This window comes from Camarhynchus parvulus, chromosome 21 (genome assembly GCF_901933205.1).
Source record: "Camarhynchus parvulus chromosome 21, STF_HiC, whole genome shotgun sequence".
In the NCBI taxonomy this organism is placed as follows: Eukaryota; Metazoa; Chordata; class Aves; order Passeriformes; family Thraupidae; genus Camarhynchus; species Camarhynchus parvulus.
The window spans coordinates 5,174,303-5,194,637 of NC_044591.1; the positions used below are offsets into that span (position 1 = coordinate 5,174,303).

At 51.5% G+C, this 20,335-nt stretch overlaps 1 protein-coding gene across 4 annotated transcripts in view; it reads right to left on the minus strand.

Annotated features, from left to right (window-relative positions):
* Positions 1–15,457, minus strand: part of PRDM16 (PR/SET domain 16) — a 303,917-nt gene extending 288,460 nt beyond the window's left edge. For all 4 annotated transcript variants that reach the window (XM_030963621.1, XM_030963618.1, XM_030963617.1 and 1 more), the window contains exon 1: positions 15,294–15,457. Coding sequence is in view for 3 of the 4 variants with exons in the window: in XM_030963618.1 (XP_030819478.1) it covers positions 15,294–15,330 (37 nt within the window). In the remaining variant the exon portion in view is untranslated. The remainder of the gene's footprint in view (positions 1–15,293) is intronic.
* Positions 15,458–20,335: the final 4,878 nt, after the last annotated feature.

A 20,335-nucleotide genomic window follows, 5' to 3' on the forward strand; every position in this document is an offset into this window, starting at 1 on the left:
GACCTTTGCTTTGATCCAAATGCCCCAACTCCCACATTTCAAACAACAAATTTGGGCTTTAGATGTGTAGATGCTTCCAAACTTAGCTCAAAACTGATGTCTACAGCACAAAACCTTCTCTTACACCCAAAACCAAGCAAGATCCCACTGCCCGGGGAGTTCTCTGTAGCTAGAAGGCTTTTAGAGCAGATCACCTAAGAAATAAAGGAAATCCCAGGGAGTTCTGTGCAGCTGAAGGGTTTTAGGACAGGTGACATAAAAGATAAAGGACATCACTTGGCTGCCCAGGGAATTCTGTGCAGCTGGAAGGGTTTTAGGGAAGGTCACCTAAGAGACAAAGGACATCCCAGAGAGTTCTCTGTAGCTGGAAGGGTTTTAGGACAGGTGACCTAAAAAATAAAAGACATCCCAGGGTGTTCTGTGCAGCTAGAAGGGTTTTGGGGCAGATCACCTAAAAGATAAAGGACATCCCAGGGAGTTCTGTGAAGCTGGAAGGATTTTGGGGCAGATCACCAAAGAAATAAAGGGCATCACTTGGCTGCCCAGGAATGGCTCCTCCCTGAGGAACCTGGAGCAGCCCCTGACCCTGGTGCCCTTCTGGCATGGAGGAAGGGTTGGGTTTCCAGCAGCTGGCTTCTCTGCCCATCCCTGCAGCACAAGGGGGTTACCCCAGCCTTTGATTCTTGTGGCAAGGCCCAAAATCTTCCAGGTGTTGGCACAGAGAGGCCTTTTAATCTCATTTCGCTGCAAACTCCTCTCCCCTGGCAGCCAGCTCTGCCCCAGGCCCGAGCCCTCAGGGCGTGAGGCTGCCGGTGGCTTTGGGAGCAAACCCAGCAGCATGATTCCATTTCCCCCCGCTGAACAAAAGTATTGAGGTCTCTTTGTGAGGGAAAAGCCAAGCTGGATTCCTTTATCCCCCTGCCCTTTGCGCTCACAATGCCACACTCTGTCTGCTGGGCCCAGGAGGGGAGTGTCCCCAAGGTCCCCACAGGATTCAGGCCTCTGGTAATGGAGTCCTGGGCCTGAGGGGAAGCAGCAGCCTCCTCCAGGCTTGCCTTTGAACGAGGCTAGTCTGTCAGGGCTGGGGAGCAATTTAAAACCATGGGGAAAGGGGGAGCTTAGGTGGAGAAGAAGGATTTCTTATCAAAGCTGCCAATAGAGGAGACCCAGGTGGTCTCAGGGCTGAGGGGGATCCCAAAGGCTGCGGATGAGATTGAGGAATAAATGGGGCTTTTAGCAGCTCAGGCCAGTCTTGGGAGGGGACAATCAACACTGGTGTCCTCCTGGGGGTGGCAGTGCTGAAATTTCCTTCCAGAAAGCACCAGACCCACAGGTAGGAGCATTCCAGAGAGGGCTGGGATCCAGGGGCTGATCAGAAATTCCCTGAAATGTTTTATACACATCCACATGTGAGAGAGGTGGGCAGTGGGAAACCACAAGAACACACTTGGACATGATGGTTAACAGAGCTCTCTAAAGCTGCTGGGGCTGATTTTGGGGTGCAGAGGAAGAACATAGATGATTTTTGCAGTGATTTGGATGATTTTTCAGTGTGTCTCTCATTTTGGGCCCTGACACTCCCACCTTCCCAGACCTATCCCACTCTGTTCCATTCCTCATCTCAAGTGAAACAGAATTCTCATTTCTCTCTGGTTTCTGGGAATAATAAAAGCAGTTTGTGCAAGAAACAAGCCAAGTTGCAGGAATAAAGTTGTTCTCAGGCAAGGAAGCTCAGCAACTGCTGTCACCAAACAATTGGGGTTAAAAACATTTAAAACCCCGTTTTAAAGCACTGTCTGTGCACAGGAAACATCCCAGACTTCACTAAAGACATTGAGAGTCCTTCTAATACCTTGAAGTGTGTGGGGGGAAGTGTAATCTGTTTTGATAACTCCTGACATTAAACAGTGATAAATAATTAAATCTGTTTAACTGTTTCATTAACTAAAGATAGATGGGGGGAGCTCCACAGATAGAATATAGATCAAAAAGATTGAGGCTGGCTCTAAATTCCCCTGATGTTTTATGACACCATTTGTATTCTGTCACTCACTAGCTTTATGTATAGTCCAAGCTGTGAACTGAATACCCCATTCAGAAAGCCACTCACTCTGCATGTTATTGCAATTTAATATTTTCACACACAGACACATCATTATCTTGGAACCCGACACTGCAAGGAGAATTCAGTAATTTTTCAAGAGTGCTGGTTGTTGGGGTTATTTTTTTTTGTTCTAATGCAAGCACTGAGGCACAAGGATCTAAATGGCCACTCTGCCAATATTTAACCTCTACGTAGATACATCAGGAGGTTGGTACTGGGCTGTTCTGGGGTTTTTTTCCTCATTTTAAACGTGTCATGTCAAAAGAATTAAAAAGGAGAAATAAGAATCTGCCGCTGTAAATAAGAATAAAACTCCTTGTAGAATTATAACTTCTGATTCTGAGCTAGAAACAGAGATATAAAATATATATATATTGACATGGAAGTGCTCCAGGCTGTCTCTTCAGTCTTCAGTTACGAAAACATTGCCTTGGAATGGGATCATCACACTTATTCTGGGATTCTGAGGGGGCAGAAATACACATTACTCTGGGATGTTTGAGAAGAATCAGGCACAGAACTCTACAAATTGCAGATTAAAAAAAAAAACCAAACAAAAAAACAAGCACATTTACAAATATTTAAAAGCCAAATCACACCAGAAGAACTTTAGAAGTGGAGACAAAGGCAGGGCTCATTTTTTTCCATGGAGATAAATCCTTCTTACCCCAACCCCTTGGTGGTTAATCATTAACCAGAGCTGCACAGGCACCCAGACAGAAGGAAAAACTTTATTTGGAAACACCATGGATATCCCAAAGATTCCAGGGCCTCCAGGACCTGCTCCAAAGTCCTGCAAAGTCCATGGGAAGACCACCAGGAACCACCAAAGTCTTCAGCAGGTTTGGGGCTCCCAGCAGTGAGATTTTGATGCTGCCCAGCCATGGGGAAGGTTCCCTCAAGGCCCTGAAGAGCTGCACAGGAGGAAAGGCAAAATTCCATCCTGGGAAATGCAAAATTCCATCCTAGGAAATGCAAAATTCCATCCTGGAATTCCCAATTCCTGCTGCTGAGTTGGACACAAGCCTCAATTTGCCTTATTACACCCTTGGGATATTCACAGGGAGAGAAAAGAGGGCTCAGAGCAAAGGAATCTGCCACTATTTCACTTTGCCCCCACCTCATTTCCCAAAGCTCTGGATTCTGCAGTAGATAACCAGGAATTCTCAGGCAGGGAAGGTGGGCAGGGCCATTTCTCTGTGCTTTTTCTCCAGGTTTGGGATTGGGGCTGAGCCACTGACGCAGCAGAAGCTCTGTTCCCCCAGCCCAGCCTGCAGGTCCTTATTCCTGCCTTGAAAAGCCAAATTCTCCAATATAACATAAATATCACACAAATATAACACAAATATAACAGAAATCCCCTGGATATCACAGCCACAGGAACACCAAGAAGGTACTGAGTGAAATTAATTCTCCAGCAGAACTTTTTCTGGTCAATGCCTCCAGACTTGTTTCCCAAACTGCTAAACCACGAGATTTAATAATAAAAAAACTCCTGTTTGGTTACTGTCCATTGGGTAGAAATAGATCTATAGATGGGTGTGAAACTCGGGCTCCTTCCCCTGATCTGCTGCAACAGATACTGCAGATCCAAAAATCAATATTTAGCTGGGAATTGGGTCATGGGAAAAACTCTCTGGCTGTGGCTGGAGATGATGTTGGTGACACCAACCTTGGGGACTCCAGAGCCACCCAAAAATGTGTCTTTATCTGAAATGGGACTTAAAAAGCCAAGAGTTAGGAGAGGAAATGAAAACCACGCTTGGAAACGTGGAACATCTGCATCACCCACCTGCTGCTGGAGCAGCTGTAGAGCCCAGCAGGGAATCTCTGGGGCTTTTCACAGGTTGGTGTCTCTTTGCTTCACAGGTGCACCTATTTTTTATACCAATAATCATAAAGCCCTGAAATAAATTATTTCAGGAAGCACTGGAATCACCTAAAAGGTCTCAACTGAGCAAATATTGCATCTGCGTGGAAAAGCAGGAATGCCTGAATGTTTGAGGGAGCAACAGTAGCTCCTCAGGCATTTCCTTGAGGACGCCAGTGAAGATAACTTGGATTTCCTGCAGGCTCACCTGAGAAAATCCCTCCCTAATAAACACTTATCAGGAACAGAGGACAAAGGACCAAATTCTGCCCTGGACTTTCCCTGGCTAAAGACTTGCAGGGAATTCTAGCAGGAAATGTTTAAGAGCTCCCAAAGTAACCAAGATCTGGTTTTATTCTCCTATATGGGATACATGAGCAGAACTGTTGCTGAGCAAAAGGCTTTTCAAAGTTCTCCACGAGGTATCAACTCCTTTTAAATCTGCCTATTGTGCCATGTAGGGATTGAAATTTATTTTATCCCTATGTGATAATTCTGAAATAAAATATATGATCACTCGCAAGTGGTGAGGTTCTTTATTTCACATTGAGGCAATAAAATATAAAATGAAACCAGTCCTTTTCTATAAACAGAAAAAATAAATGGTGGAGTGATTTTATACTACATGAACTCACAGCACAGCCATTTAAAAATTCATTTACATGATTGAGCCCAAAAGGTCCCTTTGCCATGAAATAAAAAACACTAAACACTGTCCTGAAAGCAAAGAAAATGCCAGACTACAAGCAAACAAAAGCTTTTTTTTATTAGTGTCTGAGATGGAATGAAAGATTTTTAAGCCAAATATGAAACTTGCAAAAAAAAAGAAAAATCTGCTGCAGCAAATTCAACAAAATCATCCCAAGGAGCTCGGTGGGAGCTGGACCAACACAAAGGTGATTAATGAGACATTGCTGGTCCAGAAATCACAGAGTGCATCCCTCCCATGTCACAGATGGAGCAGCTGAGGGTAAATTATTTTTTTAAGCTGGGAAAGTTACTTTGTCAGCTCAGTGAAATGCCAAATTCCTGCTTTTCCTGCATCCTGGAGCAGGTAATGTTGTTTCAGCGTGCTCCAAGTTGGTTTTGTTGTAATAACAGGGCACAGGAGCTGCCCTCATTCCACCACTGCTTCATTCTGCAACTTTTCCATGTTCAGAGCAAAACTCTGGGTCAAGCTTCCTGCATTTCTTTCCAGCCAACAAATTCCGAGAGAAAGAGAAGAAACTCCTCTGCTAACACAGCCCTGGAGCTGGGGACCAGTCCTTGCCTGGAGCTGGTCCCAGCTTAATCCTGGGCCTAAACTCAAGTAAAGCTGCTCATGGCAATGATGGAAAAGTCTCTTTTTTCCCCCCTTATCCTGCAGTTTTCCTGACACCCCACAGAGCCCAGGCCACCAAGAGAGAGCTGTGATCCCAATCCCAACCCTCCAGTGCTGGAACTCTGGCTGCTGAGAATTTCACACTTTCTGTGCTGACAAGAGAACACTGCATTGACCTGAGAAAGCTTCAAAAATTGAATTCTAGAACCGGGATTATGGGTGTGATTAATTCTAAAAATTAATTCTAGAACTGGGATTATGGGCTGAATAAAAGTGTGTAATATGACAGGGTGGAAAACATAGAGTTTAAGGGTTTAGAATATATTAATATATGTATAAAACAAGATAGAGGTTTTAAGGCAGAAGCTCATCCTTCTTCTTCACCTTCTTCTTCATAGGTTTAGGTGGTATTTTATAAGAATCACCCCTCCATTGGCACCACTCTGTGCTCTCCACACCCAGGAGAGAAACTGCCCTGAGCTTCTTTAGTCCCCCTGAAGTGATTTCATCCCGAGTAGGAAATGAAGCTGATTTTTCTCCTGCCCTGCCACACCAATAAAACAATTAATTGGTATCACTTCCAACAAGGTGCCGCTGCTGTAAAGTTAAAGATAGGGGAAGAAAATGAACTACTGGTTATGACAGCAGGGGAAGGGAGAAGAAATAAATAAAGCTGAGTGCGTGCAAGGGAGCAGATGGCTCATGTCCAGTGTGGCCCATCCTCTGTGGATTACTCCCCTGGAAAGGAAGTCCTTGCCACTTCAGAAAATAGCAATCTGTCTAAAAAATGCTGAGGTTATAGAATTGATCATTCCTTCAGTTAAGGAGAAAAACCAACCCGAGCCAAAGTGCATTTCTGCAGCAGATATTGATCTGCAGAGGCTGGAAGTGAACCCCCTTAAAGCAGTTCTAGACCCATATTTGTACATTTTTATTATGCACATGCACACAAATCTCTGGGGCCGTGTCCTCAGCTGGTGAAAATTAGGTTCATTGATGTTGATGCTGATTTACATGAGTCAGGGATCTGGCCTTGCATTTAAAAAAGAAATCCTGAGTTTCAGCAGAAGTCCTGAGTTTCAGCATTCAGCAGAAATCCTGAGTTTCAGCAGAAATCCTGAATTTCAGCAGAAATCCTGAGTTTTAGCAGTTTAAGCTCGGATCAGGCAGGGGTGCTGTGCCCAGCCTTACTCATGGGTTACGCATCTCTTAAACCAGCCCTGGGTGCTCTTACACAGGGAACAGATTCATTTTAAAATCAAAAAGAGCAGTTTTGTGGCCAAATTGTGGCATCTGAAAAATATTGAGGGGGGTACAGTGTGAACCAAAGTGCCAGGGTCTGGGTGTGTTGAGGATTTGGGTTCAGATGGGCTGGGCTGGGCTGAACCTCCCAGAATCAGGATTGAGGGCTGATTTTGGGAACTCTTCCCTCTCACCTCAGAGTCCAAAGGAACACTCAGAGCTGGTTTAGGATGTTCCCCACTGGGTTTTCATGAAAAAAAAAGCCGAATTTTTGAATATTCCTCATTTGCACTGCTGATAAAACTACTCCTTGCACTTGCCCTCCCAAAACTGGAATTACAACTGGAGCAACACAAATTTGGTTAAAAAAAAAAAAAAATCCTGAGTGCTGAGAGTCCATCTCCAAAGCAGGGAGCTTCAGGCAGGACCTGTGTGTGTTGAGGATTTGGGTTTAGATGAGCTGGGCTGGGCTGAACCTCACAGAATCAGAATTTGGGAGCTCTTCCCTCTCACCTCAGAGCCCACAGGAACGCTCAGAGCTGGTTTAGGATGTTCCCCTCCGGCTCTCATGGGAAGAAAAGCTGAATTTTTGAATATAGCTGAAGAAGAATATTTCAAAGAATAGCTGAATTTTTCCTCATCTGCACTGCTAATGAAACTTGCCATCCCAAAACTGGAATTACAACTGGAGCAACACAAATTTGGTTCAAAAAAAAACCCTGAGTGCTGAGTCCATCTCCAAAGCAGGGAGCTTCAGGCAGACAGGAGGGGATTTTCTGCTGGGGAAGCAACCCATGAATCATTCAATAAAGCCTCCTTTTGATAATGAATAGCCAACCTTCTCTGGTGGTGATAAGATATTTTAACTGAAAACATCAGGCCATGTTTAAAAAATGATTACAAATTATTTTAACAGTGTATTTGCAGAGGGTTATAAAAACAGCTATAATATTTTTGTCTTGGATTCTAGAATTACCAGGGTGACAGCTAATGCAGTAATGATTTGTTTCAAATGCCAGTGTTTAAGCTGTATAAAGCTGATTTTATACATTTTTCCAGTAGGCCGCATTGTAGTTAATGAAATTAAACACACCAATCGCATTTGTCCCCAGGGGATGAGGAACTGAACACGCCACTGGTTTATTTTTTTATTAAAATAAATTGCAGCCAGCAAGATGGACTAATTGCCTACAGAATTGAAAAAGAAACATTCCATTGATATAATTAAGCCAATTTTCATGGACAAAAATAGTTATAGTGGATATAAAATAAGCAGAGCATTCAGGGCAGTTTGACTTCTCCCCAGCCCTCTGTATTTTGTCCAGAACATTAACTATTAAACAAATATGGATCTCAAACGGGCTGACAGTGTTATCTGGTAATGATGGCTAAATTGATCCCAATAGCTGAGGCCAGGGCATTGTGTCTCAGGGCTCTGCTGGGAGAGTTCCCAAGCCAAGAACAACAGAGCAGCAAAAAAAAAAAAAAATTAAAAAAAAGCAACAAAACCCCAAAAAAACCCAAAACCCACCTCCCAGACTGGACCTTAAAGCAAAACACCTGAAAGATGTAAAACTATCGAGGCAAAAATTAATCAGCACCTGGTTTCTCTTGGGCTGACACTTCACCCCTGGTGCCTGTGCAGCTTTGGGGAGGGCTGTGGTGCAGCCAGCCCCACTCTTGTCCCTAATATAATCCCAAAAAGGGGCTGGTGAAGAGAAGAAGAAGTCTTCCCACAAAGTCTTTCCACACCAGCTCGGTTGCAGAGCAAGATTTCCCGTGATGGGAGCATTGTTCTGTGGCCTACTGGAAATAATTTGGCTGTCTCAGTCCACTTTCACCTGGCAAATGGCTCCCCAAGAGGACCAGTGGCCTCGTTTGCAGCACAAAAGTGGGTTCAGTGGTAAAGAAAACCCCACCTTATTAACTATTATTTATAAATTTGGGTAAAACACCATTTTTAGGGAACATGATGAAAGTTCAGTCACCCTCTGAGCAGAAACTTTCCTTCCTCCCACTGCCCTGCACAGAGAAACACTTAAATCCATGGAAAAGGAGTTCATTTTCCAAACCTATCCACCTTGCTGCGGGGAAATTTCTTCCCAATTACAGAAAAAAAAACCCCAAAGATAAAAAATCTCCTTTTTCAGGGCATGAACATTCAGAAGCATGATGCACACTTAGTGCAGGGATGAAAGTCATATTTCATTTTTATGAGCAGAGAAGGTGCCATCACTCAGGGAGGGAAGAGGAGGAAGAAATCCTCCACGGGACAGGGACACTCTGTTACAGATTTGGACGCTGCACAAGGCAAACCCAACTGCAATAAAAATGAAAATAAACAGCCGTGAGGAGGTAGCACTGATGCATGAAAATCCATTAGGAAAAGAAAAGAAATAATAAGGTCGTAGATCTTTTCCACTCCAACATCCCTGAGCTGAAATTTCTCCAGAAAAAAAAAAAAGAGAGAGAGAAAGAAAAAAGGGAAAAAAGAGGAAAAAACTAATAAAAAGGTGTATTTAAGATCAGAAAGCCCAGTAGGAATTTTGGAGGGGGATGCCATATCAACAGGCTGTTACCCAGAGTGGAACAAATGTGTTTGCACATCCCCTTGTTCGGATGTGTCCATCCCCAGCTGCAGACAGACACTGTGGACGTGCATTTATTGATGTGCTGGGCTCCCACCCCCCTGGGATGAACGCTGTCTTTTGGGAAATAGGCACGAGAAAATCATTATCAGCCAAGATTTGGGTGTTTCCCCTTAGCGCTAAATCGGAGTTTGTCATTTAAATAATCCCTAAGTGGGGGGAAAAATAAACACATCCAATAATAGGGGAGAGCCAGCAAGTTGTGGAAATAAAGCCTGAGCTTGTCCTGGCCCACGGAGGGCACAAATAATCCCAGGTGCCATCAGCTCTGTGCCACAGGAAGGGTCAGGGTTGGGAATGCAGCTTTTTCTTCCACTAAACAATTTCATCCAGCTGAAGTTTTAATGCATCAAGACGGGGGGGGAAATAATAATAACCAGAGAGAATGGAAATTTTACAGGTAGAAGGGCAAAAGCAGCTCTGAAAAATGTGGATTCTCCTCCTGATCCTGCCACCAGGAGCGGGCAGGGATCCTGCACAAGTCGCTGCACTCACCTCCTCCTTTCCCCAGCCCTGCCGGAGGATCACAACTCATTCCCCACCATCCAGGTGGCTCCTGAGCCTCACCTCCTTCATGTTTGCAAACTTCTCAGGCCTTTGTCTTTAAAGCACCGTATTAAACAGCACCGAGCTTTTTCTAAACCACGTAAGCCGTAATAATCATAGCCATAATCACAATAATAACACTTCTCACTCAACAGGGCCTTTCCTTGCGAGAATCTCCGGCTGCTTTGCAGACACGAAGGAGCTCAGCCGTGCCTGGGGAGGCGATTTCCCTGCGGCACAGGAGATTCCTGTGCCATTCCCATCGGCACAGGAGATTCTCGTGCCATTCCCACCGGCACAGGAGATTCCCGTGCCATCCCCTCCAGGGACCGGAGCCCGCAGCCCGGCGGGCAGGTGGAACCCAGCGCAGCGGGGCCGGAGAATCCCGGCAGAATTCCCCGCTCGTGGAACGCTCCCAGCCGCCCGAGGAGCCGGGATATCACAGAGGCGAGTGGTAGCGATGAATTACAGCGCTGCCGTGGGGTGAAATCCAAGCTCCTGCCTCGCTTTTTGCCTGGAAAGGAGCGGGGATCGTGCGCGCTTCAGGTGCGCTGCGCTCCATCCCGGCCGGCTCTTCCCAACCCTGCTGCCCTCGGGGCTCTCTGACCCCGCTAATGTGTGGCTAAAATCGGCCAAAAGGGCAGTTCTGTGCTTTCCTGACATCAGTGTCTTCCCCAGGTATTTTTAATAGCAGCCCTCAGGAAAATGTTGGGTTTATTTTTATCCCCCCAGCTCATTAAAGACCTCCTCTGCCATGCCTGAACTCACACAGCAGTCCCAGCGCAAAGCCTAAAAATAAAGCAGGTTTAGGTGGTCGAGTTAAAAAACTAAACATAAAGTACAGATTCAGTCCGATTTCTGCACGGAACATTCTGGGTCGTGACCGTACAGTAGCTGTGATTTTTAATGCGCGTTTTAAGACCTTTGTATGTGCGCTGCCAGCCCGACAGACAAACGCCTCTGCACAGACAGACGCGTCTTGCACCGGCACGGAGACTTTACAGGAAACGGGAATTCCGTGAAATGGGGAATTCGGCGGATTTGGGATAACGTGCCTTTCTCTGACGCACTTTATAAACTCAGATTTCTGCGCAGAGCCGCCAGTGCCCCGTGATGTGAGCGCACGTGGATGGGCATCACACGCACCTCATCCGAGCTGCTCGGACACCCAGCAGCACTGGCCGGACCCCAATCCCGATCCCTTTGGCACCTCGGAGCTGCCCTGCGGGTGAGAGCAGCCAGTGTCCCTCGTCCAAACCCCAGCTCCGTGCCCCCGTTTGCCAAATTCCTGCCCAGGCCAAGGAGAGGACGTGCCCTGCAGTTGTTCCCTCTGTGCTTTTCCCCAAATAACCCACGCGGGACGAGTGGGGGAACTGATACATTATATTTGTAGAATTCGGGGGAAAAAGAAAAAAAAATAAATTAAGAGTAAAGTGATCTCAAATCCTCAGCGATTTTTGTTGAAGCGCTAATTACGCATCACCTTAATTAGCGGATCAACCCCCCCTTCCTTTCCCCGCATCCCTAATTGCCTAATTGAACAGATCCGGGGCAGGACAGGGGGGGACCCAGGCACGGTGGGGACCCGGCGGCGGCTCCGCACCTGCGCTGGGCTCCGCACCCGCGGCCGCCGCTCGGGAGAGCTTTGGGGACATCCCGGTCACCGAGGGCAGGGAACCGGGCCGGGCACAGCGGGGCCGCTCGCTGCCTCCCTCCGCTCCCCGGTGCCCGGGCTCTGGGTAGGGACAGGGCTCTGGGTAGGGAGAGCTTCGGAGATGGGAAAAAATCTCAACGCCCCAAAGCGCCATAAATTTTCCTCCTCCGTGCGTGGCAGCTTTGGAAGCGTCTGTGGGAGCACAAACGGAGCCATGCGCCGGGAAGTGGCGCTTGGGCTCCAGCTCTCCTCGTTCCTCTCCCTCTCCCTTTCCCCTTCGCTGTCTCTTCAGCCGTAATTAAAATAAAATTAATAAAATATCGGTAAACGGGAAGCCTGCTCTCTCCTCGAAGGCGAAGCCTGAAAGCGAGGAACCGGTGCCGGGCACGGCAGGGTTGGGTTCACAACCATTTTCCTGCCAATCCAGTGTGCCCGGAGAATGCACCAGCGCTGCCTGAAAACTCCGGCCCCAAAGTGTGCCTCGCTCTATTCCTAACAGTGAAAAGCGAACGGCGCTGCAGAAATATCAGCCACCGTTTGCCAGCACTTATTTAAGAGCCTGCGATCCTGCCCTGCCTTGTGTGGCTCGGTGTTGTGGCTGTACTCTAAAATTCATGGATTTCGAAAGGAAACGAATTCGCTTTAAGCGTGCAGCGCCCAACTCCTGTGTCACTCTCTGCATCCTCTCCCTGCCGGCAGCAGCGAGACCCCCGGCTGCTGCAGAGCCTTCTCCCCGCTCCCCAGATTTTATTTTCTCGCAGAAGGACGAGGCCCTTGGAGCCGGGGACACGGCGTGGCCTTCAACCTGCCCGTCCCGCTGATCCCTTCGGGGCTGCGGGTGGCCGAGCCAACGGAGCCGCGGGGCACAGCCCGGCCCTGCGGGGCATGCGGGGGCAGCGCTCACCTGGGCTCCAGCACCCCCGGGGCTGCTGCTCCTCCCTGCACCCTGAGCGAGCCTCGTGTTTTGATTTACAGCCGTTTCTAAAGGCTCCGGTTCTAAAGGAGCGAGCGAGAACCATTCCCGGCTCCGGTTCAGCTCCGCTGCCCCCGGTACCTGCCGCTCTCCCGGTGTGAGTGGCTCTGAAACCACCGAGAATTCCTCTCCCACCCCAGCGCACACGCGTTCTCCCCTTTTCCCAGGCAGGTAATATTGTGGAATTCCCAGCGGAGCCTCACATCTGCTTAAAATATTGTCCAATGAAATGAAATTCTGCAGCACACAGCGTGTTTTTAAAGCCCCGTGTGCCGCTGCCTCGCACGGCTCGGCGGCCGCGCACCGGGGCCGTGCGGGCTCTCCCAGCACCCGCGGCCGCTCCCGGGGCTGGAGCAGCCAGGAAAACGAGTTTGGAAGGGACCTGAGGAGTTCCGTGCGGTGGAAGAAGTTGTAGCTACCACGCCGGGGAAAATACAGCGAGATCCCACACTCGTGTCCGTGTTTAATCTGTTTGGCAAATAAATACTCCTGGGATATTGAAACCTTAGCTCTGGACTACTGTTTTGAACTGTGATCCCTAAAAAATCCTCGCCTGAAACCCCATAAACCGTTGGGCCTTGTATTGTATTAAACACCTGATTTTAATCAGGGCTCAGCCTCCGAGCAGGCGCTTCCAGGCGCGTTCGCGGCCGCGGCTCCGGCCGCCGGGAAGGGCTCGCTCCCGGCCGCGGAGCTCCCAGCCCTTCCCCGAGCTCTTGAGATATCCAGGCACCGAAAATCTTTTAGCTCTTAACTGCAGGAGCTCGCTGAGAGCTCACGGAGGGAGCGTGGAGGGTCCCAGCCGCCCCGGATCCGCATCGCGCCCACCAGGGACACATCTGTAAAAACCCGCACTGAACCCGCCGGGGCACATCTGCAAAAATACCCGGGGCCTTTGCAAGAAGTAAAAAGAAAAAGAAGGAGAGGCGAGGAAACAAAAAATAAGAAAGAAAATAAAAGTAAAAGTGAAATATTCCGCCTTGTTTAACCATTGAACTTCGCTTTTCCAGCCAAGAGAGCTCTGAAAATCATTCCTCACTTTAACAACCTAAAACAATAAGTGACGACTTTTTAAAAAGTTATGATTTGAACGGGGACGCTTAAAACGAGTGTTTATTGAAAAAAATAAATTAAAGTAAAATAAAATCCCTGGATTAATTCAATGAACTTCCCGTATAACGCCCCAGCGATGGGGTGACAATGTTGACCACGTACAGGGTCACCCATCCCGCCCTGAGCAGCGCTGGTGCCCGCAGAGCCGAGGGAGATGTTCGGGGGACACACGGACACGCTCTGGGGACAAGGGGGACCTTCCTGGATCGCGATGGAAAATGTCGCGACCCCAAGGTGAACCGCGGGGCCTGGAGCCGCAAAACAGCAACGGCGGCCGGAGCTCGGGGCCGGCGACAAACGCGGCGACAAAGCGACTTTGTGAGGAAAAGTGGCCCCGGGAGCCGCTGTGGCTTTGGAGAAGGGTGCCCCCTGGAAGCGGGGTGTCCTCCCCGGGAAGGGGCGAGCGCGGCTCATCCCGGGGGGCGGCACCGGCCCTCGCTGACCTTGGCGGCCTGGAAAGGCTCCGAAATGACGAACTTGAATGACAAAATCAAGCCCGGAGCCCACGTGTGGGAGCGCTGGAGCGCCCGTGACCCCTCGGCAGCCGCGGGGAGAGGCTGAACCCCGAAGGGGTTTGCAAGGGGGGGGATGTTCTCCATCACCTTGGGGGGATCCTCCCGCCTCACCCCGGCTCTGAGCGGCCCCAGGTCCCGCAGGGGATCCCGTGGAAACCCACGCGAGGAACCGGAGCTGGCACCGCTGCTCGCCCGAGCCTTTTCCGAGAGCTACGAGCGGAGTTTCCAGCGGGGCACAGACTGAGCTGGAACTTCTGCAGCTCCAGATACTTCGCACAGAGGCAGAGCGAAACAGAAACTAAATAATAGTAGTAGTAATAATAATAATGAGAATAATAATTAAAAAAAGGACAGACAGGCTGCCCAGCTCCGAGATCTTGCGCTGCCACCGGAACCTAACAGGGAATCACCGAGGAACCATCCCGAGCCTTTGCAGCGGGACTCTGCGGGAGCAGGGGCAGAGAGGACCCGCTCTTCCCTACAAAAGCCACACTCTCCTTCCTCCTCGGAAAATCCAGTCTAAAAACCACTCGAAAGAAAGAACGAACGGGGAGAGGGTCCGCTGGAAGACGGAGGGGGAAAAAAGCTGCGCGAGACTTACGAGCTGCAATTCCACCCCCAAGTAAATTTTAAAAAATTAAGAATTAAAGACACTCCCCCACACTCCCCTCCCCCAGACCTTCTTAACCCCCAGCTGGGACACCCGAGCTGCCTTCAGGATCTTCCCTCTGGACCTGCGACTCCAAAGCCCCTCACTGAGAGCGGATCCATTTTTGCTACAAATTCTCTTCCTTCCCTCTCTCCTCGATAATTGTTCCCGAGACCAGAAGGGTTTCTCCCACTCCCCCCGCCTGTCTCTCTCTCTCTGTCCCCCCCCTCTCTCTCCAGCGCTCCGTCTCTCGGCTCCCGCCGGCAGATGCCAAACGCAGACCTCTAGCGCCCACTATTTCAGGAGCCGGGAATATTATTTCACAAGACTTGGAACGACTCAATAAAAAAAAAGTTGCTCGCTATCCCCTTTCGTCAACTTCCAGCTCTAACTTTCGCTTTTCTCCCCCGGCCCCGCGCACCGCCCGCCCGCCGCGGCCGCTGCTGTAGCGCGGAGCGGCGCGGGGCAGCGCGGAGCGGGGCGCGGGGAAGCGCGGGGGATCCGCGCCCAGGGGCGGGCGGGCGGTGCGCGGGGCTGCGGCCGCCGCGGGGAGGGAGAGAGGGAGGGCGAGAGGGGCTCAGCCCGCGCAGCCCCCGGCCCGGCTCCGTGCCCCCGGCCCCGCCGCCGGTACGCGGAAGAAGGGAGAGAAAGGACCTACTTTTGGGCAGTTTTCTCGCCCTCGCCTTGGATCTCATCGTGTCGCCGTGTGGATTCCTCTCCTCCTCCTTGAGCCCAGAAGCAGCTACACACTATCTTCATCTCCCCAGCATTGTCAGTTTGGACACCTTCGCACATGCGCACAGAGCATTCAATCTGACACCCTCACCAGGGCCAAAAAAACTTTCCAATGTATTCATCATCATCGGGCTGGTTTGGTTTTTTTTTTTTTCTTCTTTTTTTTTTTTTTCTGTCCTATCCTCTTCTCAGACCACTTATCTCTGCCCCCTCCTCTCTGCCGGCACCATCACAGCCTTCCCTGATCTGCCCCTTTAAGAAAAATCAGCCCTCTCCGCTCCTAACCCTCCGCACACTGACCTTACACACTGGACAATATTTAAGGATCAAGGTGCCATCCTATAAAGAGGTGATTATTATTATTATTCTATTATTATTGTTACTACTAAATAGCAATGCTGTAGAGAAAGTTTGTTAGTAGTTGTCATCTTGTAAACGTTCCTAGTTTGGACATGCTTTTGTTTTTAATCTGAAGAATGTTTATTTACGTAACTTTTCAACCAGTGTCTGTCTTTATTTTCTTCCTTTTTCTTTTTTTACCCTTTTATTTCTTTTGCCTTCCTCTCCCCCTTCGACTCGTGGCGGGGGGTGTGGTTGCCTAACTTTAAAAATAATAACTTTTAAAATACCACAACTCGCGCTGTTGTGTTTTGTCGGTATTTCTCGCGTTTCTACCAGAATTTTTTCCAGCCTTTCGGCAGCTTCGCTCCTTTATCCCCGGCTCGGGTTTGTCGCTGTTCGCGGGGGTTTCACCCTCGGTTTGTCGCGGGAGGGCCCCGGGCCCCGCTCCCCGCGAGCAGCCGGGAGGGGTCGGGGAGGGAGGGAGGGAGGGCGGCCGCTCTGCTCTGCCTTTCAGGTGGAAGGCAGCGCGCTGGGGCAGCGCTCCCCAGGGACGGGGGAAAGCCGCCAGACACCCGAGGAAAGGGGGGAGAGGAAGGACAGACACCCCCGGAGCCCCCCAGGACCTGGCCGGGCCCCCCCCCCCCCGAGCGGAGGTAGCGAGCGCTGGGGCAGGGGCGCTTTGAAGAGAGGAGCGAAGTGTAAATAGCCGGTGATTGATGTGCTGGCTTTGACTGCGGAGAAAGCACTATTTTAATTCAAGTGGCCAGGTCAGATGGTCACGGAAGAAGGTTGAAAGGTAGGATTTAATGAGATTAATATGGAGAGAGGGAGAAAACGCGCGTCGTCTTAAAACATTCCATAAAATAATGGGGTGAGGGCAGCGCGGCGCTCCGCGCTGGAGGTGCGGACCCATCCCGGGGAGCCCTCGCACCGAAGGGCACCGCAACAAAAAAAACCCAAAAAAAAACAAAGCAAAACTTGTGTGGGTGCGTCAGGTCCCTGCTGGAAGCCATTCCGCCAGCTGCACTCCTGCCCTGCAGGTGGAACTGGGGAGGGGGGGGGGAATATTCCTGCTAATTACCGGTTTTCCCCTCCTCAATAAACTCTTTAATTGCAAATGGGAGCAGAGGCCTTTCAGATGCTACCGAGGAGCCGGCGTTCGAGGGAAGGGTGGGGGAGCAGGAGGCCAAATAAAATAAATCCGTTTGAAGGGAACTCGGAGCCACGTGTCGCCTAAAATGCCGAAGCGGTGCCTGTGAATTCCTGCCTCGAGGACGCCGTTCCACGGCGCGCCGGGCACCCCGAGGTTGGAAAAACAAGCTCTTCCCAGCCTCACCGGTGAAACAGGAGCTCGAGTGTTTCCAACTCATTGAAATATTTCTTCCAGCCATCCCGGACTCTCGCTGTCCCCGCGTCCCCCACCGAGCCGCTCCCGGGACGGGCGGGTTTCAGTTTGAAAACGTCGTCCCGGGTTATTTCTCGCTGTTATTGCAGAGAACCGGGTAGAGCCGGGAGACCCGCGGCTGGCCAGGGGAGGATGCCCCGCTCGCCGGGGAACGAAGGTCACGGAGGGCTCGGGGCACCGGGCGGGCACCGCGGCCGTGCCACCCCGCAGCCCCAGCCCCGCACAACCCCGGGTTTTGTTTTCTCCCCCGAATCCCCCCCATCTCCATCACCCAGACTCCCCCAGGAATCAGCTCCTGCGGGGAACAGCCCCGCTCCAGCGGAGCCGCTCGGGGATATTTGGGGAGAGGCAAAAACGCTTTTGGGGGTGCACGGTTGGGGTGGGTGTGGGTGCACCACGGTTTAGGGGATGCTTCTGCAAACGAAGCCAGCGAGAAGCGATCGAAAGGCGCCGTGCTGGGGCTGCCCCGGTTGTTCTCAGTTGTCCCCGGGTCTGCCCGTGCGGCTTCCCCGGCTCCGGCCGCGTTCCTGCCGGGCCGAGGCGGCCGCGGCCGGGCTGGAGCGGGGAGCGGAGCTCCCGCAGCCGCCGGCGGGCACGGATCGGGGAGGCAAGGCCGGGATGCGGCGCTTTGCCAGCCCAGGAAAGGTGGAAAAAGGAGAGAACCCCCCTAAAATAAAAAATTATAAAAGGGTGGAAAAGGTGGAGAAAAAAAAAAAAAAGAAAAGAGAGAGAACGAATTTGGAAGGGCCGGTGCTGGGGTGTGCTGGCCGTGGGCTGCGGTGCGTGTGGGGAAGGACACGCTGCCATCCCCGACACGAGTGGGATCCCTTCCCGCGGCGGTTCTGCCCCCGGGAACGGGCCCGGTGTGCCCCGCTCGCTGTCAGCCCGAGCGGCCCGGGGCTGGTACCGAGGGCACGGCCCGGGCGCTCCGGGCTCAGCGCGAGCGGGACACGCTCCTGCTCCCACCGGGGCTCGTCCGCGGCTCCACGGGGCCGGTTCTGAGCCCCCCGTGGAAGGAGAGGCGTCCTGGCGCTCAGCAAAGCCCCGCAGCGAGGTGTGCGGCCGGGCAGGGAGAGCCTCGCAGCCCCCCCGGCATCCCCGAAGCCCCCCCGGGTCCCGGCGGGCGAGCATCCCGCGGTGGGCACCGGCTTTTCCAGCCTGCACCTGTTTGAGTGCGTGTCTCATCCACGGGGAACGGCAAATTAATGAGCGTGGAGGAAGGGAGAAGCGCCAGGAAGGTTCTGGGCGCTGCCGGGTCAAGCCGGGTGGCTGTCGAGGAGCCGGGGCCCTGCCCGGCCTGGAGCCGCTCCGTGCTCCGCCACTTCCCCAGGAACTCTGCCCGCGGCCACCCTGGGGATGGCTGGAGGGGAAAACCACTCCGAGAATTAATAACCATCTCCTGCAGGGAAAGAAGCGGCCAAGCCCCTCTGCAGCAGCGCACGCTGCCAGGGGACCCGCGGGGCTGCGGGCCCAGGGGCGTCTGGGGGGTCTGGGGGCACAGGGGAGCGGGTGGTCCCGAAACGAGCCTGCTTGGGGTTGATCCCCTCCGTTCTCGCCCCTTTTTGCGCCTCCACCCTGGTGTCTAACAGCGATCTCAGCGCGGCGTGGGGCGGGGGGGTCCCCGCAGCTCTGGGGAGGGGGCAGGGATTTACGGGGGGGTTCCTTGGCACCTCCAGCACAAGCCATGTGCTCCCGGGTGTTCTACGAGGGAAACACGCTCCAGGTGAAGCGCTGCGTGGGAACTGCCCGGCCCCGCTCCCCGCGTGGGACCCCGGGCTCGGGTGGGCACCCACGGGGGCACGGCAGAGGGGCAGGGGGGCTCGGCGAGCTGGTTTGCACAAGTATTTTCAAGCAGTAAAGAAGATTAAAATGCTTGAGCCCGTCCAGCTTGTCCGGGCGCTGCCGCACGCCCCGAGTCACCCCTTTCCCTGCGAGGATTTTCGCATCAATCACTCCTTGTTCCTGCGCGCGGCGTTAAACCGGGAATTAATATTTCAAACTACGCAAGAACCCGGTGGCACAGGACGGGGCTGCGCTCCGCAGGGGTCGCGGATCAGGCGCTGAGAATGTCACACGCTTCCCTGGGGATTTTCCCTGCTAATCTGCCGCTAATTAGCGGCGGGAGCGCACCCACGGCGGGACGAGGAGCTGCTGCCTCGCACCCACGCCGTGGAGCAGCGCTGCTCGCATCCCTCCTGCCGAGGAATTCCGACACCTCCCGAGCCCCGGTCCCTGCGAGCAGCCGGCACAAGGGGGCGGTTAAGGACAGCCGGGAGCCCCGGGGACAACGGGGACAAGGCGGGGAGCGCCCGCCGAGCATCCCGGGCGGGCGGAGGGGACAGCTCGCCTTCCCAGCAGCGGCTCTGGGACTGGGAGAGGAGAAAAACGTAAAAATAACAAAAATCAAACTCTGCAAAGGTGGATGCGCCCCCTCCCCGCTGTGAGGAGGTGGCGAGACACCATCCCAGGGCCACCCGGAGCTGCTCTGCACGCAGGTAGAGGGTGATGGAGCTCAGGGCGGGTGTCACATCCTCCACCCGCCAGAGCTTTTCCTGAAGTGACCTATTTACACTCTCATTGGTTTAAATTAATTTTTTTTTTTTACCCGAAAACCTTTGAGAAGCGGCGGAACGAGCACCAGTGAGAAAGGGAGAAATGGATGCGTTTTGTACAGGGGGAAAAAAAAAATGAAATTAAGTCGCTCTTGCTGGTCCCCTTAGCGATGAAATACAGAGGGGAAGATTAATACTGCAGCATAACCTGTGCCTGCATCCACTGTCCTGCACCTCTTCCCTGATATTCCAGCTGCACTGAAACCCGTCTGTGCATCAAAATTAGGTGATCAGACTATTTTTTTTGTTGTTGTTATTTCTAGAAGAAAACACTGGCTCCTCTGGCCATGAAAAAACAGCGCGTCAATTGCCATTTCAGATTTTTCAAAAAACATGTTCAGCTCTAAGAATTCCTCCGAATTCGTTACACTGCGCCTTGCTGGTCCCGGCGAAGGTAAAAATTCACGTCCTAAAATAAAAAGTCGTAAAAAAAAAAAAAAAAAGGGGGGGGAAAAAAGAAAAAGAAAAGCACCATTTACATTTGAATATCTAACTTGAACATGATTATAATTACAATCGTCAGACATCGAGCAGTGTTGTCTCCCATGAACAGACAGTTTTGAGGATGTAAACACAATTTTGATCGTGACGGTCTCTGGGAATGAA